The sequence below is a fragment of the Plectropomus leopardus genome, chromosome 14, assembly GCF_026936395.1.
Source record: "Plectropomus leopardus strain MGB_pleo_1.0 chromosome 14, ASM2693639v1, whole genome shotgun sequence".
Taxonomy (NCBI): Eukaryota; Metazoa; Chordata; class Actinopteri; order Perciformes; family Serranidae; genus Plectropomus; species Plectropomus leopardus.
In genome coordinates this window covers 17,808,407-17,834,839 of record NC_142189.1, presented here as the reverse complement: position 1 = coordinate 17,834,839, position 26,433 = coordinate 17,808,407, and the positions used below count along the sequence as shown (strand labels likewise).

General features: G+C 40.7%; 1 protein-coding gene across 11 annotated transcripts in view; it reads right to left on the bottom strand.

Annotated features, from left to right (window-relative positions):
- eml1 (EMAP like 1) overlaps nucleotides 1-26,433 on the bottom strand; it is a 66,087-nt gene that overhangs the window by 19,136 nt on the left and 20,518 nt on the right. For 4 of the 11 annotated variants that reach the window (XM_088087271.1, XM_088087267.1, XM_088087266.1 and 1 more), the window contains exons 2-5: nucleotides 6,313-6,495; nucleotides 6,031-6,084; nucleotides 2,819-2,957; nucleotides 842-889 (exon numbers count right to left, since the gene is read on the bottom strand). In XM_088087271.1, the coding sequence (XP_087943397.1) occupies nucleotides 842-889; nucleotides 2,819-2,957; nucleotides 6,031-6,084; nucleotides 6,313-6,495 (424 nt within the window). Of the gene's footprint in view, nucleotides 1-841; nucleotides 890-2,818; nucleotides 2,958-6,030; nucleotides 6,085-6,312; nucleotides 6,496-8,768; nucleotides 8,949-26,433 lie in introns of those variants that run through there. The other 7 variants (XM_088087272.1, XM_088087274.1, XM_088087273.1 and 4 more) reach the window with 5 other exon arrangements.

The window sequence follows — 26,433 nt, the reverse complement described above, 5'->3', positions numbered from 1 at the left end:
AAAGAGAGGGGAAAGAAATAGGTCAGAAAACTACCTGACGCGGCTATCCTAAAACTGCCCTCTGGTGAAGTTTTCAACCAAAAAATAGCTTTTTAAAGCCTGCACAAGTAAGATGTATTTATTTCATGATTCAGCTCGTTTCAAAGGAAATAAAGAACTCTAACTGTGTGACTTTTTGCAACAATTTGCACCAAAATCAACAGAAACAAATAAAAGTGGGTTTTTTTTGTTTTCCCACACTTATCCACTCTGCTGATCATAACTACAGTGTCAGTACAGACCTGAACAAATCTGCATATTGGCGCTGCAGACAGCCTGCCTATTTGTAACAATGAAAAGGCTCCATCAGCAATCCAATGGCCAGTAGGCCCAGTCACCTAATCCACCCTATGAGAGAAAAGTCTATTCAGACCCTAAAACTGGCCAGTGGCCGTTATCCCTTCTGGAGAGCCTGCGTGTGTTTGTTCAGTCAGAGCAGAATAGAAAGAAATGAGAGAGAGAAACTGTTGTTCGCTGTGTTATCCCATGAGGAATCATAGTAATTGGGCCACAGGGCATTGGGAAAGCTGGTGTGTGTGTATGCCAACACTGATGGGATTGTGACCAATCTGCAGTTTAGACTAATCCCAGACAAAGACTGTAAACAACATAAGCAACACAAACAAAAAACGATAATTTAAAACAAAACACAGTGAATATTAGCAATTAGATAAATGTCACAATGAATTATCATGCAGCGTGATGATGATTTAATAAGTGAAATGAATGGTTAGCATTCATCAGAGCGGTGACGATGTTACAGCGTGATCTGTGACAGACTGTAACGTGGTGATCCTCTCACCTGAGCGGCAGGTAGAGGATTCTGCTAGAGCAAGACAGAGAGGACAAACTGGACAGATTGGCAGGACGTCACATTGTAGGCGGACAGGACATAAACAGGATATAACATCATAGTTGGAAAGAATATCAGAGAGTCACAGTGCAGGAGGAGGGACATGCAAAGATGGGAAAGACAGACAACACAACACGAACAGAGGAGACCACTGATGACAAGTCACTTTAGGCCAAAAACTATCTTGCCGCCGCCTAAGATTTGGTGTTCTGCCACTGGAGTTTGTTATAGGTGTTGTGGAGAAGGCTTTTAAAAGCAGGGAAATATAAACTGAGATATTTTTGGTATCTGGTCAAAGGTTTTTAAGACGGTTGCATTAGGGTAGACTTGGGCTTATGACTTCAGTATTTAAAAAACCCTGGCTGCGACACTATACTGTAAGCAAAAAACTGCGGTTGTCATGGCTGATTAAGCGCCAAGGAAGTAACAGAAAAGTCACATTTTTTTTCAAGTATAAGTCCAAAGTTCGAGAAATCTTGAAGCAGAGGGAGTAAATTTTAAACACAAGAAAACTCCAGTAGCCCCCAAGGACACACACGAGACCAAATCACACTTCATGCACTGATACTATCTGGTGTTTGTTTCTATCAACCGTCCTCATACTGGTTACATTTCAATCTGCAGAGCCATTTCTTTACTGTCCTCCCCAGTAAACCTAAAGGTGAGTGTCACCAAGCATTAAAGGTGTCAACTCTCAGTATTGGAAAACATCCCTGAGGCAGAAATAAAACTACACACACGAAAAATCAAGCAAACAACCCCACAGGGGAGTTCACAGCTGTTTGGACTGGAGCTGCTCCCCGCTGTCTGCTGCAGAGCTTCATCTGATTATGGTAATGTCATCCAGAGACGGGAAAAGGCTATTGTTCCTCTGACAGACAAGATTGATAACCTGTGCTCCACATGCATCTATAAACACACGCACACACACAGACACACACACACACACACAACAGAGAGGCAGAAATGACAATACGGTTTTCTGTTTATCAGCCCTGTAAATGTCAGTCTCTTTGGCTGATAAAAAGCCCAATACCGTATGTGAAGATGTATGGCTCGAATGACCTGACGAGGCACAGACTGAAAAATGTCTCCAGACAAATAAAATGTCTGGAAAGAAAGACGTGGCACATGCAAGACCTCACAACCAGCGTCCATGACTCTATGTCTGGATTTAACACATTTAGAACAGTGTAAACAAGACCCGGAGGCTCAATAAAGAAGCACTACATCTAAGACACTTAAAGACTGGAGAAGAAGTAGAAAAAAAGAAAAAAAAATGTAATAAACTGCCTAAAAACAAAATATTGCAATAGTTGAAACAGACCAGAGTTGATGCACTGTTATTTAACCCTTTGAAACCTGAGCAAACTAGTTTGATTTCTTTAAAAAATATGGATTGAATGCTACGAGGAACAAGACATGACCCAAAAATTACTAAATTTGTAAAATATTTACAAGAAAATTACCTTAAAATAAGCCAAAAAAGATTTTTTTTAAAAACAAACAAGAATATGACCCCAGAAAGTGCTGAACATCAAAAAAAGTATTTATTTTATATATTTTATTATATATTTTTCTCTAACATCAATATTAAATTATTATAATTATATTTTTTTGGAAATTGTACCTTCATTTTGGATAATTTTCTGATTAACCTCCCTTCTATTATTTATCAAACAATTTTTTTATGTAATTTTCACATCACTTTGTAATAATTTCTTGCAATTTGTGGGATGATTCTGGCCAAGTTAGTTGTTTTTTTTGCATTTTTTACTCATGTTTTAGAAAGAAATCAAACCACTTCGCTCAGGTTTCAAAGGGTCAAGTAGCTTATGAAAGGCGTCTGAACGCAGCACATGAAAACTGATGTCGATACAGGTTTTAAAGGGTAAAGTGGCTAAGAACTGATACTCTTTTTCTCACCTCTTGCTGGCTGGTGTGCTGGTGTCCTTCCTGGATCCAGATCCAGATGGAGAGGGCAGAGTGCCACTGCCTTTCTTTGGTAGGATGGTCCCGTTGTTTACTGTGGGCCGTAACGGCAGGGTGGCAATCATTGGCCTGGCTGGAAGAAGAAAAAATGACAACAGGGCACATTCAGAAAAAAGCTCGATCCGACACTTGTACCACGGTCGACTGCTGCTGTGGCGTCATTAAAGAAACATCTGTACTTCCTGGTGTATAATTACCGTGATGATTGGTGAAATGAGGTAAAAATCAACAAAACAGTATTTAAACATACTGTGACTTCCCAGTAGGGTACAGTAAGTGAAGTGGAAAGCCTCCCAGCATGCAGCGGGCTAACAGGGTAACACTCTCCGTTTATGAACGCTTCCACAACAATATGAATTATTTTGTTTTGTTCCTCAGTCTTCCCGTAGTTCTTGCAGTTTAACTTTTGTTATTCACAGCATTTTTTAGGGTTTTTGTTGCCATTCTTACAGGAAATCAGAGGCCGCCGTCAAGGACTAAAAGAGGTGGACCCTCTCAGGTGAACTATGGGGCCGCCCCGGGGCCTAACATTTTCTGAATAAAAGAACAGCCACAAATACTGTAATAATCATATAAAAACATAAAGGCTGTTCTCATGCATTGTTTTTCTTTTTCCAACGAAAAGTAATAAAAATAGCACCAAAATTCTTACATATCCCACGTAATCATGAGCCAGTAATTTGCGCATAAGCCACATATTTTGGAAGGCTGCAATCACATGACCAATGCAGTTACTGAGTTCCACCGCCATAATTATTATTCATCTCAGTACTTAATTTAGTTTAGTGTAGTTTACTATAGCTGTCAAATGATTCTTTTTTTATCGCGATTAATCATATTTTTTAAACACGTGTTTTCAATTCCATTATTTTGCATTACAAAACAGTTATGAAATCAATATTAACAAGGTGAAGCAATTCTGACCAGAGTGAACTATAGTTTAACCTGACCACAAATATGTGTGATGTAAATGACATGCTTATTCTGTACATCTTCATATATTTGAAACAGTTTGATGGTGGATTTGATGATGGTGATGATGACCGAAGTGCAATTGAGAAGAATAAATCCATCAGTAATGAAGTAATGAAACCGTGGTGTTGTCTATTTCCTGGAGTGACACAGAGTAAAGAAGGAGGGTGTGTCAAGCAATCCAGTTAGGAGGCAGGTTAGGGCAGTGAATGGGTCACAAAGCACAGGACTTTGCCCGTGCAACTGTGGACACACACACACACACACACACACACACACACACACACACACACACACACACACACACACACACACACACACACACACACACACACACACACACACACACACACACACACACACACACACACACAGACAGCAGTTAGGCAAGCCCAGAATAACAAATCCAAGCTGCGGCTTTATCTGCAGTGATAAATATTTAATAGACCCTGTTTCATCCAGCAGACACACACAGGCACGCATGCACACACACATGCGCACACATATTGCTTTGTTATCTTTCATGTAGTAATTACGCAGCAGGGGCAAACTGAGGTTGTAATTCTGTTAGCATGTTAAAGAAGATGGATGTGTGTGTCCGTACGCCGTCTGCATGCATGCGTTGAGCTCTCTGTAACAGATCACTGTGCTTCAGTAGAGGGGAGCAGGCTGCGGACTCCCTGCAGCTAAAAGTGGAGAACAATAAGGGAAAGCAGCTTCGAGTCTGAGTCATCCTCCAGCTCCCAAATCTAACTCAAACTCCATCCGTCCAGAGAAACTCTGGAGACTCAAACTGGCAGCAGCTCAGGATCATAATCTGTTTCTGTTTTATCACTCCAATGCACATTTTAGGACATAAAAAGACATGAAATGCAGCTGATTTCACATGCAAACTTCAGCAGCCTCTTGGGTGAGGAGGCTATTTCCGAGACAAATTGTTTAAAAGCACACCTAAGCAGAAAATTGACACATGCAGTAAATGTTGTGCAATAAAAACAAGGAAAGCCTAGCTATGTTTCTTTCTAATGTTTCTCTGTTTTCTTTCTATTTTCTCACTTGTTTTTTAAGTCTGCTTCCAAAAATAGTGACATTACTGAAAGTACTGATGAGAACATGCTGCATTCAGCTGTGTGATATCAAGTGATGGAAAACAACTCAGTATATTTACTCAAGGAATATACTTAATACTAGTACTTAACTTCAATTTCATGCTACTTTACTACTTGAAATTTGCTCTACAATACCTTGGAGATACATATTGTACTTCACTACATTTATTTGGCACTTATAGTTATACTAAGAACTTTTTCCCGATATTTTGTCCATGTGATGTCCCATCATTATGTTTAAGCAGTTTTCAGAGGGAATAACACAAAATAAACTGACAACAGATCTTTCTTATCACACAGAGGTAAACACAAAACGTGAGTTCAGTGGCTAATGACTAAGTTGTCGAGGTTCACAGATAACTTAACAATCCAGCTGCCAGAAAAATGTTGACATTGATATTGTTAGGATAGATCATGTTTTGCCTTAAAATACACAGTTTGGGGGCACAATTCCAGCAGAAAAGCAGCGATATCTCTGTAAAAAACAACCTTTTTTTTTTTTTTAAATTAATCCCAATTGAAATACAGCAACGGGTCACTACAAAACACCCACGATTGGGGCCTTAAATGCTGCTGGAAACTGAGAAATGACTAATTGGTTTTGTTGTTAGCTGGTGTTGACCAGTAGTCTGGCAGGCATCTCGCCATCGCTGCCATACACCATCCCCTCCACCTACAGATGACAAAATTCAGCTCATATACTTTATGACTTAAGAAATATATATATGATAAGTGTGACACTTGCATCTTATTTGTGTTTTGCAGAAATACACAATGCAAACATTTTCCTCTGGCAGTGCGCTGTAACTTTAATTAGGTCAATATATACTGCAGACACAAACTTCTCCCTGGTTAACAATAAATCTGTGTCTTTCTGTGTCTCCACACTAAAGTCACAGTGCATTGACCTCAGGCAGTGTAGTAGTGACAGTAACTGTGTGTTTCCTGGTGAAATACTACTACTACTGTTTGCCACATAATACCAGCAGGCAGTGACTGAAATGTGCTTTTTATAATCACAACATCGAGCCTGGTTAGTGCAGACAGACCTCACAGTCAGCCTACCTGACTTCCCAACATTGCTGTCTGCTGAGGAAGACTTTCTCATCAAAGCAGGGTCTATACACATGACGCACAACACGTTTAACAACACGACACAGGCCAGGAGGAGAGAGGACAGGAGGGAGAGGAAGAGGAAGGAAATAAGCAGCATTTAAAGCAATGGAGACATCATCAGGAGAGAGAACAAGGTGGAAAAGTAAAAAAGTTGCTGACTGTGCTGCTCGACACCCCAGGAGAAGTATCTGAAAATCCCGCGATAAAGCATCTATATGTACAGTTTGTTACCTTTGGTGGGTCCTCTGCGTGACCCCAGGGCCTGCTGCTCCTCGGACACATTGAGCCTGCGCACCACATCGGCCAGAGCCGACTTCAGCAGCTGGATCTCGTCCTCCTGCATCTGGACCCTCTGCTCCAGCGAGGCGATGCGGTCCGTAACCTCCATACTGCTCGCTGCTGACGCGCTGTCATCTGAGGAAACACAGTGAGCTCGTGTCAGACATGTGAAATGTGTCACAATGCTGGTTTTATGGTGATTTTTACATAACATCAAATAGAAGTCAGTTAGCGCTGTCTGCGGGTGTTTACAGCTGGATGAGTTGCTGACGTGCTATCTGAAAGGAGTAGCTGAAAATGTTGGTCTGAAAAAACGAGACACCGATTAAGTCATTTTTTTTGCTCTAGTATATTGTAACCAGCTTTTCTCATTGTTTTCTAAAGTTTTGAACATAAATTGCTTTCTTGCTGCTTTCACTTTACTGCGAAAATACAATAAATTGCCTGTTTAATTTAAAAGAAATGAAAGAAAACTTTTTTCAACATTCCCCTTTTATTAACAAATTGAACATTAAGCTGAACACAAAAGGCACCAACAAAAGAATAATATTAGTAACATTTCAAAGTGCAGTTTTCGACTGATACTCTCCTTCAGCTAACAAAAAAAATACCTAATTGCAACATCACTGTCTTTCATGATGTGTTTCTTGCGCAAGTTGACATCGCGACAGTTTTAAAAAAGACAGAAAACAAAAAACAAGACAATATATCGTGCAACACTAAATATTACCCTAAATGGGGTTCTAGAATCTAGTATTATCTGTTTTTTGTACCTTTAACTTAAATTCATACAGATTGAGACCAGAAAAAGCACAAAAATAAGCCAGGGATAAAATATAAACAGCTAACACCTGAAACCTTTTATACTCTCAGTCTCTTTGTGAAAACCTTTGCCTCAAATGATTCAAACAGAGCTACTGCTTTTCTATTCAAACCTGTATTCATGAGGCTGTTTGTTCATGTCTGTCTGTTCTTTGAGTTTAAACTAACTTAACACATTATTGCCACCTCTCCACCTGACACCCCGATAGAGGCCAAACACAGGCCACCAGGGTCCACTTCATTAATGATAACACACACACGCAAGGTTTCCCCCATTAGGACTTTGATGTCACAGTGGCTTGATGAAATATTAATGTAAATCACTGCTGTGTTTTCCCTGCAGACTTGTAATAACAATCTGATGCATTATGCATTAGAGAGCAGGCATCTGGTGATTAGGCAGATCTGCAGTCTGTGTTGAATCCCAACTGCACGGTAACATTATGGAAATCTCAGGACGCTCTCCACTTCATCCTTAAACTATCAAGTACAACAATGTTTTAAACACACTGAAAGGTGTGAAATATCTGAATTTCTGGTGAAAACAAAGTGGTGTGATGAACCTCTGAGTTTTGATAAACAAAAGCTGCTCAGGGGATTCACGACAACCCTGACCACGGCATCCCCTAAAATATTTGCAGATCCTTTTGGAACAGCAGAGGTGCTTTTCAGCATCATAACATCAAGGATGAATTGTAATCCTGATGTTTGTTGTTACTCCTACTTGACAAATGATCCAACATTTTCAGCCCCGATACAGATACCCGGGCTGTGTACATCAGCCGAAACAGAGAACAACCCATCTTAAGAATTACAAATGCAGTGCTTGTAGTGTTTACTATTATTAAATTAATAACGTGATTCGTGAGTCTCTTTGTTTCCACACTCAAAGTGCACCACAACAAATATTCAGAAGTATATAATCCCACACGGTCCAATGAAGTCATTTTTAATTTAATTGGTAGAACATGCTGGAAAAGCAATTTCACAGATTTGTTTATGAGTGGACAAATTCCATTAGTGAGCAAAATCCTCTGCTTGTTAGCTGGTTATGAATTGTTTACGTCGGGGAGACCCTTGATGAGACAGAATGGTGAACTGGTGCATTAAACAGATGGGACACTTGATGCTTGTAGCAGAAAATGGCAATCTGAGCACATTCAGAATGACTGGATCAACCAATTACTGTTCACTCACACTCACACACTCACACACGCACAAAAGTGTCCCGTTAGTCACTGTCACAGCCATTACTGGTGTCTTATGATTAATAGCTTGTTGAATACATAAGAAAAGATTTCACTGACACGCTGCTTCACACTAACAATGCAGCAGCCCTCCCAGTGAGATTCCATAATGAAAACTCCCAATATGGACAAATGGAGGCAGATGAAAACTGCAGGTACATAATTTAATACATTACAGTCCCAGCAGTCAAGTGTAATTCGCTCATACATTCACTTACAGACAGATTTCTACTCAAAGGAAAATGCTTTCTTGTTTCATAACGCACATAACGCCAATCTCACTTCTTCATCTGAACACATAAAGCCTTTTCCAGAGGATCTTAATAACTTTCTGCTCACCTGAGACCCCTTTTTTGGTGCCGTCCTTGTTCATATTCACATACGAATGTGAGTGAATATCCAGATAAAGCTTCTATTATCTGCTCGGCGTCTGTTGTGGGTCTGTTCCCAACACTGACACAATGACAGCATGATACCATCAGTCGTTGAAGTACAATGACTGGCTGTCACCGCCATGATTCCCCCAGCTCTGAACTCGCTAACATCCTCTGTCTGTCACCCTGCTCCCCGGTTAACACTTCTGGAGCAAGTTAACGCCCCGCAATGCGTTTATGGGCAGGATGGAAATCAGAAAAGGTCAGTGGCATTTAAAGGTCCAGTGTGTAGGATTTAGGAGGATATACTGACAGAAATGGACAATAATACAATAAGTATGCTTTCATTAGTGTATAATCACCTGAAAATAAGAGTCCTTGTATTCTTGTTAGCTTAGAATGAGCCATTTATATCTACATAGGAAATGGGTCTTCCTATATGGAGATCGCCATGTTTCTACAGTAGCCTAGAAAGGACAAACCAAACTCTGAGATGAAGCCATTTGCATTTTCCTGTCAGCCACAGTAGTTCATAGTTCCTATATGAAGAGCAGTCATAAAAACTTTATTTTTCAATGTGAAACTGCTCTATTCTGTGTTTTTACAAGTTTTAATCACTGGGTCTGTTTGTTTTTAAACCCTTTCAAACCTTAGCAAATTGGCCTGATTTCTTTTAAAAACATGGCAAGAAGGCAATGAGCAACTTAGCAAGAAATGGCCAAAAATGAGTAAGAAAATAGTAAAATGTTACAAAAAAATTCACCTGAAAATAATCAAAAGCAAAACCAAGTAAATACCCTTTGAAAAGTGCTAAAACTTAAATTAAATTAAAATAATAAATATACATTTTTCTTCTTTAATATATAATTATAAGGGCCAAAAAATTGTTTTCTGAACATTTTCCCAGTGCTTTATCAAATAATCACCCTATACACACATCGCTAACACAACTAATTTTCACTGTCTTATCACCTTTTATACATTCTTTTCAATTTGCTGGACATTTCTCGCCAAGTTGCTCATTGCCTTTTTCGCTGTGTTTTCAAAAGAATCAAACCAGTTTTCACAGGTTTAAATGCTTGTGAGAGGTGTTTAAACGCAGCACAAGATAACTGATGTCAATCCAGGTTCTAAAGGGTTAAAGGAGGAACCATCTGCAGATGATTTGGCTCACAGTAAAAACCTCCTAAATTTCAGGATCAGAAAAAGGTGAGCAGAGCCGCCCGTATCTGAGATGCCAAACAGTGTCGGAGAATTGCTGATTTGTAACGTGAAATTACTTTATTCAGTGTTGTTTCAATCACTTGGTCTATTTGTTTTGGAGAGGAAGAAACCTCTGCGGATAATTTGGTTCCCAGTAAAAACCTCCTCAACAATAAACACTGAAGGAATTCTAACCAGGAGAAGTTTCAGCTGGTTGCATGTTGTAATTCTCACCTCTATCTGCCCCTGACTCCCCTTAAATCTTACACACTGTTCCTTTAAATGTAGTGTTTGTTTTCATACAGAAGAATGTGTGTTGATGGTGTGACACTGACCACAGCACAGCCCCCTCTGCGGCTCAGGTCACATGCTTTCTATCCAGAGAGTTTGAATCAGAAAGATGTCAATCTTGATTTCACAACACATCCATCACCACATACACCCCCGCGTCTCTTTTTCAAACTCACAAAAGCAGATCATTACACCCTGGTGATCTCCTCTCACTCCAGCACGCTATTCACACCTGTCAGCCGGCTGCTTAAATTACTTCATTTCTGTCAGTCTTCTTCAGCTTCTCTCGGAACGTCTTCTTCTGTCCCTGTTTCATTATCTGGTCAATATGTGGCTGGGTCACAAATCGGAGACGGATCTCTGAGCCCATCTATCTGCTCACCCTAATGCATCGTGACACGCTGCTCCCTATTACCTTCCTCTGCGAGGCGATGTCAGTCTGGCTGGGCCACCTGCCTGCTTAAGTGCTTGTCCATCACTTCAGCCACAGGGACTCAATGAAGGGCAAATACAACTCCTCAGTTCATTTTTCCTGCTTTTAAATAACCACACCCACCTGCTCCTCTTACTTTCATCCCCGCCTTATTTCTGAGTCATTTACTGACCTCACTGCCATCAATAATGAACACTGGAGCGTGCACATATGCACTGACCCTTTTCCCCCTTCTGCACTCTCATCAGCCACAAAGATCAATAAAGTGAAGGAGTAAAAAGACCAAAATAGTCTGATGAACGCAGAGGGAGCACTCTTACATTCTGAGTGATGCACAACAACTTCATGTATAAAATATCTCCTGCAGCAGCCCTGTGTTGATGTCTGGCTTTCTAGCTGACTCACTGCTTCACCGGAGCAGACTTGCACTTCCGTATATTATATAAACACACGCGGCAGGATGAGACTATAAATACTAACTCAAGGAATCAAAGAAAATGACGCTAAGGAAATTCCCTCTGAGGAAATGCCATGATGCCAGCTGTCCCACCATGTGTTCGCACACTTTGACAACAATCTGAAAACCCGAGTGATTGATGTCTGTTTTCTTTTCACCCGGCGGTGCAGAGAAGCCAAAACAATAAAGCTAAACTGACTTGATGGAAAGTTCAGCAGCCAGGTTAAGCTGCGCCACAATGGGGGGGTTTGAAAAACCACAACCAGTGTTTGCAGAAAACCAACACATAACAGAAACGAGAGGCTGCAGGAAACAGCCTGTCACAACATTATGACAGCGAGTCCTGTTTTTCAGAGACAGAAAGGTAGCGCGGGTTCCACACTGCTGGCACATCGTTCTACTTGCTGGATGCAGATAGCAAACAGCAATTTGCCAACTGGCTTTAATTTGAAAACATGAATGCACACAGCCAGGTGGTGCAATGCCACAGTGCCCGTTCAGCTGCTGCAGATTATGCCTTCAAGAAAGGCATTTCTCCCAAGACCAATGAGTCACACTTATTAAACAACTCAACTTCAGTCTGCTGCTGGCTTCACTAATGGAAGTCCAGACCTAATCATAATCAAGTGGCATGCAGGATTAAATTTTATGCCAGGAGGTAAAAGTGATGGTGATTTAGAGACAGGCAGGGAGAGAGGTAGAGGGGGGATGGAGGCAGAGGTGAATGAGACTGAATGAAGGAGGGCAGTGAATTACCTTGATATCAAAACAAGAGTCCACAGAAATGCTAGCAGCTCAGAAAGGCTCTAGAGGCATTGCAGTGCTTTGAGCTAAATGATTTTATGCCAGTTTTGAAACGATATTGGCAAGGGACAATATTTCAGGCTGATCCAGTGGAGTCAGCGGATATCAGAATCAAGTCCTCTTCTTCCGTGTCCTGGTCATTTCTGCTAATCTCTATAAACAAATAGCTGCATATGAATGTTGATACATCGGAAAAGGCAAATATAAAGCTAATTCTACAGCTCAGTGGTTCAGAGATTGCATTTCATGTGTCTCACATACTGTTTGCCTGCTGTTCAAATACAATTCATACAACAACTTCCCCTGCCTCCTACAGATTCTGCATCTATAATCTGTTTATAGAGATTAAGGGCATGCTAACGGGCTAAAAAATACAATACTAACATGCTGTTAGCATATATTGTTAACAAAAGGCCTTAACTAAAACTAGAATGTTTTGCATTATAACTATTCAACAGTTGCAACACTTGTTCAAAAAAAAAAAAAAAAGAAAAAGATTTGCGCTAGCTCATTCTTCTGGGGAAAAAAAAGAGGGATTTAACATCATCCAGTAATGATTCTTTCCTTTTGGGTGGTGGCTCATCCTATATGGGACACACATATGACCATTTCACAAGGTAGCGTTGTGCTGCATCACTGGAACCAACGCTCTACCACAGCTGGTTTTGAATATGTTTTAGGATGTCATATTATCATGACAAGTACATTGAGAAAAAACATATTGACGTGCAAATTAATGATCATCGTGCAAGAGGAAAAGCTAAATTTATTAAAATTTATCCACCGGGGACCATAAATCTGTGCCCCAAATTCCATGACTTCCATCCATTTTTTTGTTGAGATATTTCAGTCTGGACTGAAGCAGCCACATTGCCAACATGGCTAAAAAGTAAAAATATTATAAATATATGCTGCTTAATGGCATACTCTTCAGAGTAATTCAGATATTATGCAAAGTACAAGACATGAAAAATGTCATGCTTGAAATTGCAGCACTTAGAAAATTGCAGTCTTCCCCAGCTATGACTGAAATCATCCATCAGGTCCATGTTATCAGTGTGAAAAACCAATTGAGTTAGAGACCGAAAAAAGAATAGAGAAAGAGAGAAATGGGGGAAAAAGAAAGAGTGACTTAAAAGAGTCATCGATCCTGTATGTGTCACTTGCAGCGAGCGGCGGATGACCTGATAGAGGTGTATTAGCTAATCAAGTGACCAGATTAGGGAGACAGATGCTTTGTTTACAAGCTGCCTCTGGTGGCTCCTGCTGGACCGCGGCTTAGCGGCTATAAATATACAGAGGTGGATCAAAGGAGGGAAGTCCTCACACACGACCTGAGTGAAGACTACAGAGGAGAAAACAGACAGCTCGGGGAAACACAGAAAGGCTTGGAGAGCTTGTTTTCTTATAGAAACTGAAGAACATCACAAAAAGAGGGGGAAAAAAGAAAAATGGATGTGCGTGTGTTTGGTCATAAAGGGTGTGTGTCTGGGTCAAAGAGGAGCATGAAAAGAGGCCGAACGACCCCCACGAGGGATTCAACTGTCCTTGTACGAACACGTTAAACCCTTCCTTCCTCCCATCGGATACATCCTTCCTGAGGTCAAACTCAGGTCAAATTAGATGCAGCTCCCCCAACTCACTGCTCCCACCATCACTCAGACTCCCACACACAAAGCTCCGACACTTAACACGCACACACACACACACTTGTTCAACCACTCAGCAGAACCTGGTATGGCTGAGCACACACACCAGCAACATTTCTTTCTGCCTGTCAGATTCATAAGGGACTGTTTACAAATTATTAAAAGAATGCAAATGATGGTTTCAGTGTGCACAATTAGTCAAAAGGGTATGCTCTGACAAATTAAAAAGACATGTTTCTATTTCAGGGATTTATTTTTCCCATCACACTAAATATTACCTTAACTAAAGCTAGTTTCCTCTTTCATAGAGTGTTCGACTGCAATATAATTCAAACTCAGATTTCTTTTTGCCCCAAATTTGAGCTAATTTTACCTCCAATTTGCAAATTTGTTGTTTTAGCTATTAATGGTTAAAACTAGGGCTGGACCAAATTCAATTTGGATACTCCTCTGCTGAATATTAAGTTTCAACTTTTTTTATATCCTTGTCACTGTCACTGTGTTAGACTTTATTTTAATGTGCATTTTATTAATGGTAATGTACCCTTAGTTACAGCACATAATGTATTTTTAGGTTATTTTAGTTGCTTAAGTCACCATATTAATTCATGTTACAGATTACTGTGGAAATACAAATATTTTAGCACTCTGTTATTTTGTACTTGCAGAGTTAATTTGTTTTATTACATACAATAATTATTCATTTTTCTGTTATAGCACTTGACCTATTATTTTTTAAATTTATTTTATGCGTACCTTTAACCTCACGTGCCTTTGTTTGAGGGGACAGGTGTTTGTGTTACAGGCTCAGCTTAACATGTGCTTGACTTGAGTGAACAGAGAAGCTGGATGTGTGGTGTCTTGCCATATTTTTGTGTGAATTTCAAAAGATAAAACAGAAGAAACTGCAGCTCGCTTATTACCCACAAACCAGAAGGACTGGAGAATGCTACTGAATAAGAAAGAGGGGTTACCGAAAGAAGAACTGTCAGTAGCTGCTCTTATGGGACCAACCTGTAATGATTTTGAACAGTAGGGGATTTGTATTTGTTTTGTTTTTTTTCCAAATTGTTTATTGTCTAACTTGTATTGTGATTCAGCGATCCAGTGCCATATGAGTGATTTGAGTGGCATGCTGGTTTTGAACTGGGTGGAATGAACTTGTAAGAGTCTCTCAATTTTTGAGTAAAAGCTCTGTTTTTGCTATTTTTCTCTCTGCCTCACCGACTTGAATCATAAGGCTGATCAGAATGCAGAGATTTGACTGGCTGAGCGTCAAGTGAGAGGATTTAAGTCATAAAATTGGCCTGTGAATTTCCCAGTTTGGCTAAACCAAACCTACAAATTCTGCACCAGTTAAAACAGAAACACTCCATAAAAATTTAATAATTTTCAATAATTGACTGACTACAGGTCTGAGTCCAGATGGGACAATGTCTCATGAGGGTGTTGCAGTTCTTTTTTCCAAGGCTTAGTAAAATGATAATGTTGGAGAGGTCTTGCAATTTTAAAGGGAATGAAATAAAAGATTGAACTTTGGATTATTGATGGTACAGTCCCTAAAGCATTTCTGAGACAGTGAGGAGAAGCCACAAAGAGAAAGAGATAAGAGGGGAAAAAGAAAAGAAAGTAGGAAGACATGGCCCATTGAGGCAGAATAACTCCTTCTCAAGTCAAACACATACTGTATACACACCACTAGCCCTACACCCAGCTTTAACAAAATGCACACACTCCTACACACACTCTTCTCTGTCAAAGAGGAAGTGTTCACGGTGTGGCGGAGGGATTATGCAGGATATGTGGAGCAGATCTTGCTCAATGCTAGTGATCCCTAAACTCAAAGGGTCTGATCTTAGCAGTGGGCTTGATTTGTATTCTCCCTCTCTCTCCGTCTGCAACCTCCTTCACCTCTCCCTCGATTTGTCTCTCTCTCTCTGTGGTGGGACGGATTCTTGAAACAAGTCTAGAAATGAACTGAATGTGGGAGGAAATAGAGCCACTGAAGGATTACGCTTAAAAAGGGATTGGCAGTAAAATATCTTCATTGTCTTTCTCTTGCTCTCGTCTATGTTGCTCACTTGAATAGGAGATTCATTTCAGTGGTAGACTGTTAATAGGAAGTGCAGACTTCAGGGCGCGTGAGCACCAATAGACAGCATGCTTGTAACGGTGTTCAGTGTGCAGCCATAAAAATGATATTGACATCATCGGGATTTTTGGATAGTTTAACATTATTGGAGATTTCCAATTCATCAAAAAATATAATCATTAAAGTTGTCCAAAAAGCCCAAAAAATAATCTTAAAAAAAAAAAGCGGCTATTACGACATGATGTGGACCGAAACATGTTGTAAATAAAGCATGGCTCATGAGGACAAAAACATGATAAAATGCAGAAGACACATCTGTATAAATTAGAATTGAGCTAAGCGATACAAAAAAAAAAAAAACAAAAAAGTTCAGCAGCCTAAAAAAAGGCATGCCTCTTTTTGCTGTGACTTTTAGGAAAGAAACAAACCACAGAAGCACTAAGTCATGCTTGGCAGCGAGACTCGGGCTCTGACACAAGCCTCTTTCTCAGTCGCAACCTTTCTCCACATAAAACAGCGCTTTGTCCCTCAGTGACAAACAACCAGGAAGGAACAGGAGGCGGGACACTTGTTCCATCCAATATGTGTGTGTGTGTGTGTGTGTGTGCATACACTCGTGTTGTTCCATCCAGTAACAGTGTTGTTATTGGAGACCAGATTTCCATGGTGTGAGGATGGTGTCACACACATACAGAGACTCTGTGCCAGAGACTTTCAGCATCCTGAACATCGGCCAATCATATATCTGCCATCTGGACAGGAGAGAACAGAGCGGCGGCGCTGGCAGCAGGCAGAACCATTGCACAACTAGACTGGAGAGAAACATATTAGAAGACAAATTCTACTCTGCACTCCCACTGGAGTTATTTTGTGATGATTTACTATTCTGGCTGTTCTGGCTGTCTACGCAACCAGCCATGTCTGCCTCTACATGCCGTCTGTTTTCATCACCCAGAAAACACACCTGAGCCTGCCACATCCAGCTGTGTTTAGCCTGAGTGAGTGATAAACCTCAGAAGGACGCTTTATTACATTTACTTTGCTCCCTCAAAGTGGACCATTGTTTAGGACGGGTGTCAAATCAAGGGATGTTTTACAATCCCGCAGCTGTACTCGATTATTAAATTATACACTTTTAACATGGGATTCAACAAACACACAATTCCTTTAGTTCTGATGGGAAAGCTGAAAAAATATTATTTTGGGAAATGTCAAAGTCTGACAAAGATTTTCATCAATGAAAGGGAGAATGACTGTAAAGCTTTCTAAAAAAAATGAGAAAAGAATAGTCCTTGCATTTGGAGTCATGCTTTATTGGTCTTTTGAGAGGTCCTGAGTCCTCATTTTAAATATCCCTATAGTTCATTGATTACACCAATCAGCTTCTACGCAGCTGCTGGGTTTATTAGATTGTCAGTAGTAGCTGCCCAGACTGAATCCTAAACATAGACTGAGGTTCCCAAAGTGGGTGACTTGAGAACGAGCCAAGGGTGCTGAAAGATTTACCATAACATTGTTCTTTTATTGTGCATGGCTAAAAGCTTAATGAATAGGTTCTGAATGCTTTTGTTTGCTTTAGCTGTGATTGAGAGTGAGATTGAAAATATATTTCTGGTTGACCTTCAGCTTAAAACAAAAAGTCCTTGTTCTCTGATTCTGACATCAAAATGTGACTTTTGCCACTAGCAATTATTATGAAACATTTCTCAAAAGCATGCATAATTGTAGCTACACTAGAAACAGTGCAAGTTAAACTCGACTGTCTAGTTTGTGACAACAAAGACAGAAAATAAAAACAAGGTACATGAAAGTATTTCTTGTGAAAGCATGGACTTTTCCTTTAAAGGAATACTTCACCCCCCCAAATGATCATTTTATGTCTATTACTTACACAATAGCGGCCTGTGCAGTTTTTGAGGTAGTGCTTTGAATATGATGCTTTTACCAAAAATGCTTGCGTGTTGAGCAAGGTAATAATACTGTTTTTGTCAATGGAGTCTGGCTTTGAAGAGAGCATAAATAAGCTGGAAAGGTCTGAGTATACAACTGAATAAATGAGACTTCATTTATACTGCAGAAATTGTGTAAGAGTTTGTAAACAGATTTTTAAAATATAATTTGGCTGTTTATAAACGTGGACCACTATGACAATAACTAATCAAGAATATTCACCATTTTTTAACTTTTGTTCATTGAGGGCATGCAAGGAAAATTAAGTTTTCTTCACACAGGGTGAGTAATTGACGAAGGAACAGTTATTTTGAGGGTGAAATATTCTTTCAACCCCTCAATGATACTGACAAATTGACAACAACAGAGAGGAAAACAAACCAAATAATCATGTCCATCCTCTTTCCTCTCATCTCCGCAGCTGTGCTCTTGATGAATCTATATTTAATGGAATTTCTAATGGGATTCTCCTCTTTTCCCTCTCCATCTGTTACAGTCCAGCTGAAGACATGCGACGGGGAATACACACAAACACTCACACATATGCAGAGCCGGGGCTTCCCCCTCGGTTCCTCCATTAACAGCAGGTGTAAGAGACCAATTAGGGTGCTGGGCGGCCTCTGGGAGCTGCACCACGGGCACAGAGAGGTTAATTATATCTGTTCACATCACAACTGGCCAGATGAAATCCTGGCCGGGGTTTAGAGATGAGAAGCGTCCGAATCAGCTGGCCATGACTTTAGACCCGCTGGAGACTGACAGAGATAATTAGCATAAATATAATGGAGCCAAAACTCACCTTGTCACAGTAATTGAATTGATCTTTAATTAATCATAAACGGTTTGGTGACGTACTGTGAGATTAAAAGGGAGATTTATGCACCGACATTCATATGCACAGATATGCCTGTGCGCACATGATAGCACATACCTGCGCTAACACGCTGATGATGTGTTCTGGAAGTCATTTGCATGCTAATCTCAATCACATTTGAGTGCACTTTACAGAATCTTCATGTGTAAAAACGCATAAATTAACCCTGTTTTTCTTTTTTTGTGTGTCTCTCTGATTGGACAGAATAGCTTTGGTGATTCTCTAAAGACCAAACACAGACTAAAAATAATGGCATCTCCACGGGATTCTGCTGACTTGTGTAATTTATTACGAGTCTCCCTCCCCCACAGGTAGAAGTCAATGCTCCTCTGAGCACATTCAGTGTTGCCATGTGGAAGCACCCTACCACACAGTTCTGTTTTTGGCTCCTTTGTGGTATTTTTACTCATCAATGACATCCTGTTCAAGGACTCATGCAGCCTGCGTGTCTCCTCTCCTGACCTTGTGTTGGTATGCACACACAAACACACAGTAAACTTGAAGATGGACACACACAGAAAACCAGAGAGAGCTTCTGCCTTTCCATGTTGGACTGCCAGAAGCATTCGAAACACACACGCACAGTCAGTATGTATATTTAGCACAGGCACTCGCACACTCCTGCTTTACATGCCTGATTGTTTTAGTGGGTCATGAGGATGAGGCTGTGTGAATGTGTGTCAGTGGAGGAAAAGACGAGAGAGAGAGGACGAGAGAAAGAAAGAAAGAAAGCGAGAGAGAGAGAGAGAGAGAGAGAGAGAGAGGAAACTCAGTTCAGACAACAAATGGTATCTTCTGCCCGCTGGCTCACCAAGAGGCTGTTTCCATGAGCACGACGACTCTGACCTTGTTTCTGAATAAAACACAGTGTATCAAAACATAACCACACCATTCCATGCATAGCAATATTAAAATATTTGTGCAACAAAAAAAGGAAAAATATTTCTATAAACTGTTTAATAGGGAGCTGGTAGCAAAGACGTGTAAAAGTGCCGCTGAGTGCAGAACATTTTCGAAGCTCAACTGTCAGAGACTGCGGAAAAGGAAGAGAGGGCCTCCTGCCTTAACAGAAAGTATTGCTATACTGTTGCAAGAATATTGATTAACATATTTGGTATTGTCCAACACTGACAATTTGTCCCACCTCTACTGTATGACAATGGTTGAAGTTTCATTCAACTACAAAAAGTGGGAACAGCTATAGCAATTTTGTAACACGTTTACAAAGTTCAAACATCATGACTGAGGGGTGTGCAAAAATTAAGCTTAAGCTTAAAAGCTTAAGAGACTTTCATGTTTTGTTGTACAACATAAAATATGTCAGCAAATACCCCACTTGTGAATTTTGAAGCTTTTATGTGTCTTGAAAAAGGTGGTTGCTAACAAGTGGCTAAACGTCATCACACAGCTTTGTTGCGGTAGGAGTGTTAAGTTGTGCAACCATTTAGTTCGTCCAAGGCCGAACGTTAGCTTTTTACTTCTGGCAATTGCATTTAGGCTTCAAAAATTTGTGAAGATTATCTTGCTGAACAAAATGTGCAAGTATCATCAAGCTTATTTTGACACAGAGCTTATTTTCTGCAATAATTCAAAATCTATTGGAAAAAATCCCATTGGCATTTTGATGCGGGAACAAGGGCGAATTACTCTACACTGCCTCCATGATTTAAGGTGGTACTGCTCTGTTCCGTCTGTGTCCATAAGCTTTCAGAGAACACGCACAAATACTGATGGAGCGTACGTACAGAAGGCTCAGTCCGCATTTGTATCTAACATTAAGCATAAATCAGCCTTTATTTTTATATCAGCTGGTTCACTGGCAATGCATTGCATGTACTGGACAGATGTCAGTAATACACTTCATCACTGGGGCTGCTCACATTTCTGCTAAAAACCCCACCTGCACTGCAGCTTGCTTTCAAGTATCATTTGATCCTGGCTCAGTCGCTCCTGGCTTGTAGCCCAATCTTCCTTTTCTATGCAGACAACACACTGGACTATGCAGATTAATTCTCCTCTGTATACAGTATGTATCTATAGAGTGCCCTACTTCCAGATATATATATGAGGCACATAAAGAGAGCAGGACATCGATGTCAGGGGCTGGCGCAACGTGGACACCAGACTGATTTCGTTATGCAAGAGGCATCATTTACCAACGGCCAACAAGGGCAGCCACAGATCTTCAATACACACACACACACACACACACACACACACACACACACACACACACACACACACACAGCTTGACTCTCCTGCAGCACAATCTGCTGTTTTAGACACCACAGAGCAGGAGACGCAGGGTATTTGCTGCTGTAGCTTCCTGCACACACGATATAGCTGTACACATTTAATGAGCACACACTGTCACTGAACAGTTAATGGATCTCTATTCTGCAGCATGAAAATGAAAGACAAAGTGCAAGGCGAACCATTATCAGGAGAAAGGGGACAAAAAAGTGAGGGAGATAAGGAGTGGGAGGGGGGTAGTGTGACTCGTGACTACAGAGGCCCAAACCACCCGCTCAATATCTGGCTGTCTGGAGATAAAAAAAAAAAAGAAAAGAGAATAGAAAAGCACTCTGAGCTCCACTCGGGGTACTCGCACAAGATCAAACAGAGAGCGTGAGAGAGTTTGACGTAGGGATGAGTGCGAGGAGGAAAGAGAGCTTGAGAAAGAGGGAAAGTAAAGTAAGGTGAAGGACAGACAGCCAGAGTGGTAAAAATGAAAAAAAAAAAAAAAAAACAGCGACACTGAGGGAGGCTGGCATGAGATAAAAGAAATGGAGAGTGGTGTGTGTGCTCTCACTGACACAGCGATGGGAAATCAATGTCAACCTTTAAATGAATCAGCAGTTGTGGATGAGCTATCCCGTTCAGGTCGATATTTATTAAACTGCTGCTCTGGTGCATGTTACAGTCACAGATGAATAATGGCAGAGAGACACGTCGTTTCCTAACGCTCCTCTCTCACTGTTTCACTATTGACATTTTGTTCAGTTTTATGTGAGCTGAGGAAATATCAGAGTGCAGGTCAGCCTTCCAGCAGCTTTTACTAGGCATTGATAGATCATGTACAAGAGCGGGAAAGGAGGAGAAAATGAACAGGAAGAGATTTTAAAGTAATTTAAAGGGACAATTCGCCACAACATCCAAAACAGATATTTTTCCTCTTACCTGTAATGCTATTTATCAATAGATTGTTTTGGTGTGAGTTGCCGAGTGTTGGTTGCCGAGTGTTGGAGATATTGATTTCTTGAAAGAGACATCACTGTTGAGTTTTTCACATGTATTTTTTGGTGCTTTGAGCACCACAAGCTGAGTGCCATTTAGTTCCATTATTTTGGAAAGAAGGGAAACATCACTACAGTTTAATATCTCCAAAACTTGACAACTCACAACAAAACAATCTAGATTGATAAATAGCTCTACAGGTAAGAGGAAAAATACATATTTTTGATGTTGGGGTGAACTGTCCCTTTAACCTGAACAGGAAGGCATATCAAAAACTTCTTGATTTCTCACTTTAGGAAGCATTTCTAATGTAAATCAAAGATAATAAAGGCCCTATCAATACAATTTAAGGAAAACAGAAGTCAAAGACTTAACCCACTCTCAGACATTCACCTCAGTCTCCTCCTTCCTGGCATCCCTCCTTGGCTACTGTTGTTGGTAACGTGAGCGGGGCTTAAATCCTAATCCCTCTACACGTGCCATCGTGAATCAGGGTTGGGATGGAGATAGCTATAGATGCTCAGCCAAGACGGGGAGGAGACTGGATGGAGTCGTGTCACCTCCACTGTGCATCAAAATACCTCCAACAAACATCAAACGAGCCTCAGTCTTTATTAATTTCCCCTCTCCGCCCTGCACGCCTGTCCCCTCTATCTGCACTCCTGCTTAATCAAACTTCCTCCCTTTCTTTTTCATGCACTCGCTTTGCTGTTCTCAGCTCCTAATTTCTTTGTTTCCCACTCTCCTCACTTGTCTTACGGGCATGTTTTGGGTGCCATCATGGCACACTGCCACTGCCTGTAAGGTGCCAGTATGCCTGTGTGTGTACAGCATTAAGTGTGGAGTGCAGAGATAAAAGGACATTTGATTCAAATCTGAGCAGACATCATTAGCTTAAAAGGTAAATGAACAAATCTCACGAATGAACGCAGACGAATGGATGTGTTTGGATGGTGCGGCTGGGCGCTTTGAGATGAGCACGAGTGTGTGATCATCAGTATTACAGTGCTGTGAGTGAGCCGGATTTACTTATTAACAGATTTTCTCATGAGCTTTGGTGCATCAGGAGCTAATGAACAGGGAAGCGCATTAACTCATGATTTTACACTAATGATTGTGCAGGCATTAGTTACACATCTGACGTACTCAACATAATTGCCAATCATAATCCAAAGCACAGCCTTTCAAAAGTTTTCAGATAGTTATAACTTCATAGCAGCCACTGGCTTCAGCTCCTCTCTGTGTGAAACATTTGCTAATTAGCACTTAATACAAAGTACAGCTAATGGCAATGTCATAACTTTTGCAGTTTTTGATATTTTTGGTTTTTGGACTTCGAGTTTTGAAGACTTGGACACTGGGGAACTTTGCCAGACATTTCTCACTACTTTCTGTCATGTTATAATTTCAACAAATTGATTGAGCATGTAAATAATTGATAGATCAATCAGCGGTCTACAACATCAATCACAATCCATCACAGTGAAGATATTACATTTATTTAATTTATGTCTTTGTAAAAGCATTTGCAAGCAGACAGTTAAAACAGTCCTTGGTGGTGCATTCAAGGATGCTCCAATATTTACCATTTGGCTATCAGAAAGCATTTCTTTTATGTTGTATATTCAAAGCCAGAAAAGAGCAAGAAGCAGGCAGGGCACTGTAGAAAAATATATGAATTTAGTTAAACTACTAAGAAATTAATAGAAATCAATTACAAATGTGTACAAACTGTGAAGTTATGGTAAGACTTGGATGATAGCTGGTGGTAATGTAACAGCAAAGTATGGAAAACAACCAGGATGGTCTTTGAAATTGATGAATCCATTAAACGTTGGTCCATTGGTGAGCGTCTGTTTTTTGTGTTGGCACTAGTTTGCACTTGTCAACTTTTTTTTTTTTTTTAACTTTTTATTTCAGAGCAGCAGAGCTGCAGTTAAGCTCAGTGCACGAGAAGAGAAACGGAAGTGAGGAAAGCGTCAAATTGGTCCAGACGCCAGACAAAATTGATATCAAAGAACTAGCAGTGACGGACGCCGACTGTTGCCTCGCCTCACATCGCCTGTGTCTCGGCTGAAAAGTTGCTCTTGAATATCATTGCAAAGACTACAACACATTGCTAACTGTCACATGTGCCTGTGTGACAGGAAATGACTCCATACCAGCAGACAGTGTCTTCTGTTATCGTCATTCAAATAGTGAAACTTGAAGACCGCTATGACGATGATTAACAATATGATCCAGTGCTGAAAGAACAAAAAAATATTTACTGTGAAGCAATGAACAATAACACAAACCATCAGGAAACATTTCTGCTAAAGAGCTCAATGGCTTAAGAAAATAATTTTACCTGACATGACAAGTTTGTTCTGATCTCAGTCCATCTTGACATAAGCCATTTGTTAATTTTCTCACTTCTATTTCTCTTAGCCGACGGTCTCCACGGTCTCCAGCACCAAATAAACATGCTGAATTGGCTGAAAAAAAGCCAACAAGGGCAAACAAAAGCCAACAAGGGTCGATGAGTGCCAACAGTGTGGGATACACCGGATTGACAAGGGCATCAAATGCTCAACCACAGCCAAACATTGACCGACAGCTGACCATTAGTTTGTTGGTTGAGGGCCCTTAATGTCAAGAGGGAGTGAGTCCAAACAAACTTGGTAAGATTTTTTATTGAGCCATTCAACTCTTTAGCAGAAACGCATTGTTGTTTTTGTTAGTGTTCACTAGCACACAGTAAATATGGGGTTGTGTTGCCAGTGTGCTAACTGGCTAAAAAGCCTCTTAAATCTTCTCCTGTCTGTCTTTTGGTTTCCCTTTTGGAATGACAAATACAGACCACTACCACCTGCTGCTATGGAGAGTTATTTCCTATCATGCAGATGAAAAACTTACATGCTGTTTGGCTGTTGGTGTAGTCCTTGCGGCTTGAGTTGAACTTTTTTGAAAAGTTTAACTTTTTTGGCCCAGACATGCAAAATTAGGTGACGCAACAGTAGGCTTCGTTGCCACTAGTTCTTTGACGCTGGTTTGGTGTGTCTGGGCCTAAAAAAATGAGCGAGAATCCTGCTAATCTGATCTCACAACATGAACAAATTCTATAAAAACAACAGCAATGTCATTACCAGGGGTACAACAACAGACTAATTTAATCAAAACTGTCCACTGCTGCAGGACCAGCAGATTCCAAATGTGATTTCACTGATTTAACACAGGAAAAAAAGCTTCTCTAAAAGGCTCCACGTCCTTCATCAGCTATAATCAGTGTGTGTGTCCGTGTGTGTAATGGGGCTACTTTTCAGTTAGCCCGAGCTAGCCCCAACCTTCTGAGGACAAAGCATGCAGCCTGTGTGTGTTTCAGCAGTTTAGCTGACCTAGTCTCTGACATTAGTCTGGTTGGATGCTCCACAACACACGGGCCGAGAGGGAGGCCAAAGAATGACATCACTGACTTTTGCTTTGAGTGGATCTGGGTTCAGCTGGACGGCAGAGCAGTATGATATCACTTTGGCCTACAGGCCCTGCACACTCACACACACACATACACACACACACACACACACTCTGGTCCTGCAGATGTGCAATCACCCTCCCTCTCTGTAGCATGTATACACTCACGCACACACACGCACGCACATCTTAACTAAGGCTCACCCAATTAAGCAGTCTGTTGGAACAACGAACAAGGCGCTGTTCCCTTGCCATGAAGTTAAGTGTGTGCTCCGTGTGTGTGTGTGTGTGTGTGTGTGTGTGTGTGTGTGTGTGTGTGTGTGTGCAGGGAAAGAGAGAAAGCGAGGGGGATTGGAGGTTGGAAAATCCCTGGCAACAGCGGCACATCTTATTGCATTTCTCACAGAGGAAACATGACATTGTGAAGGATTACAAACAACCTCGAGTGTCAGGCAACTCACAGGCCGTCCCTCTGGTTGATGGTCATGACATGACAAGATGTGAAAGGGGGAATCTTTAAAAAAAAGAAGAGACATCAGAGTACGTAATCACAAGGTGACTAAATGTTGACTGAGTGGATAAAGTGATGTTTGGGTTCTCCAGATTCCAGAGACCAGAGAGAGATTTAGGTAAAGAAATGAAGTCCAAATTTGAAGAAGAGCTGGACTGCTCTGGCGTTAAACGTCTCTCAGCTGTCACCATAACACTGAGCTTAGAGGGCAACACACAGTACATGGCACAATGCTGAAATACTGTGTCTGCCACTACACTGTAATTTGTGTGTTTTCTGAAGGTATGTCAATTCCCGTCAGAGGAAGCTGTAGTCCTTACTGTGATACTGTTCAGCACCTGTTACACCTGTTTTTCAGGTCAATCCAACCAGCCCGAACTCAGTTGTTACTGTTGCTGCTATCAGCACTTTGCTCATCACACAAGAATACAACACCTGAGTAGAAAAGGTGTATTCTCTTCCCTTTCCAGTTTCTTTGGGTTACCAGGAATTTATCACTGTAATACATCAGATGACAAACTGTTTTCTAGCATACAAACCATGAGCTGGAATCAATCATGCCTCACTTTTGCTACTTCTCCTCTATTTACTTGATACTCCACTGCAAGCCATAAAAAATGAAGCCGACGTACCATTAAATCAATCATTTATGGACTTGATGTATCACGGGAAGCTG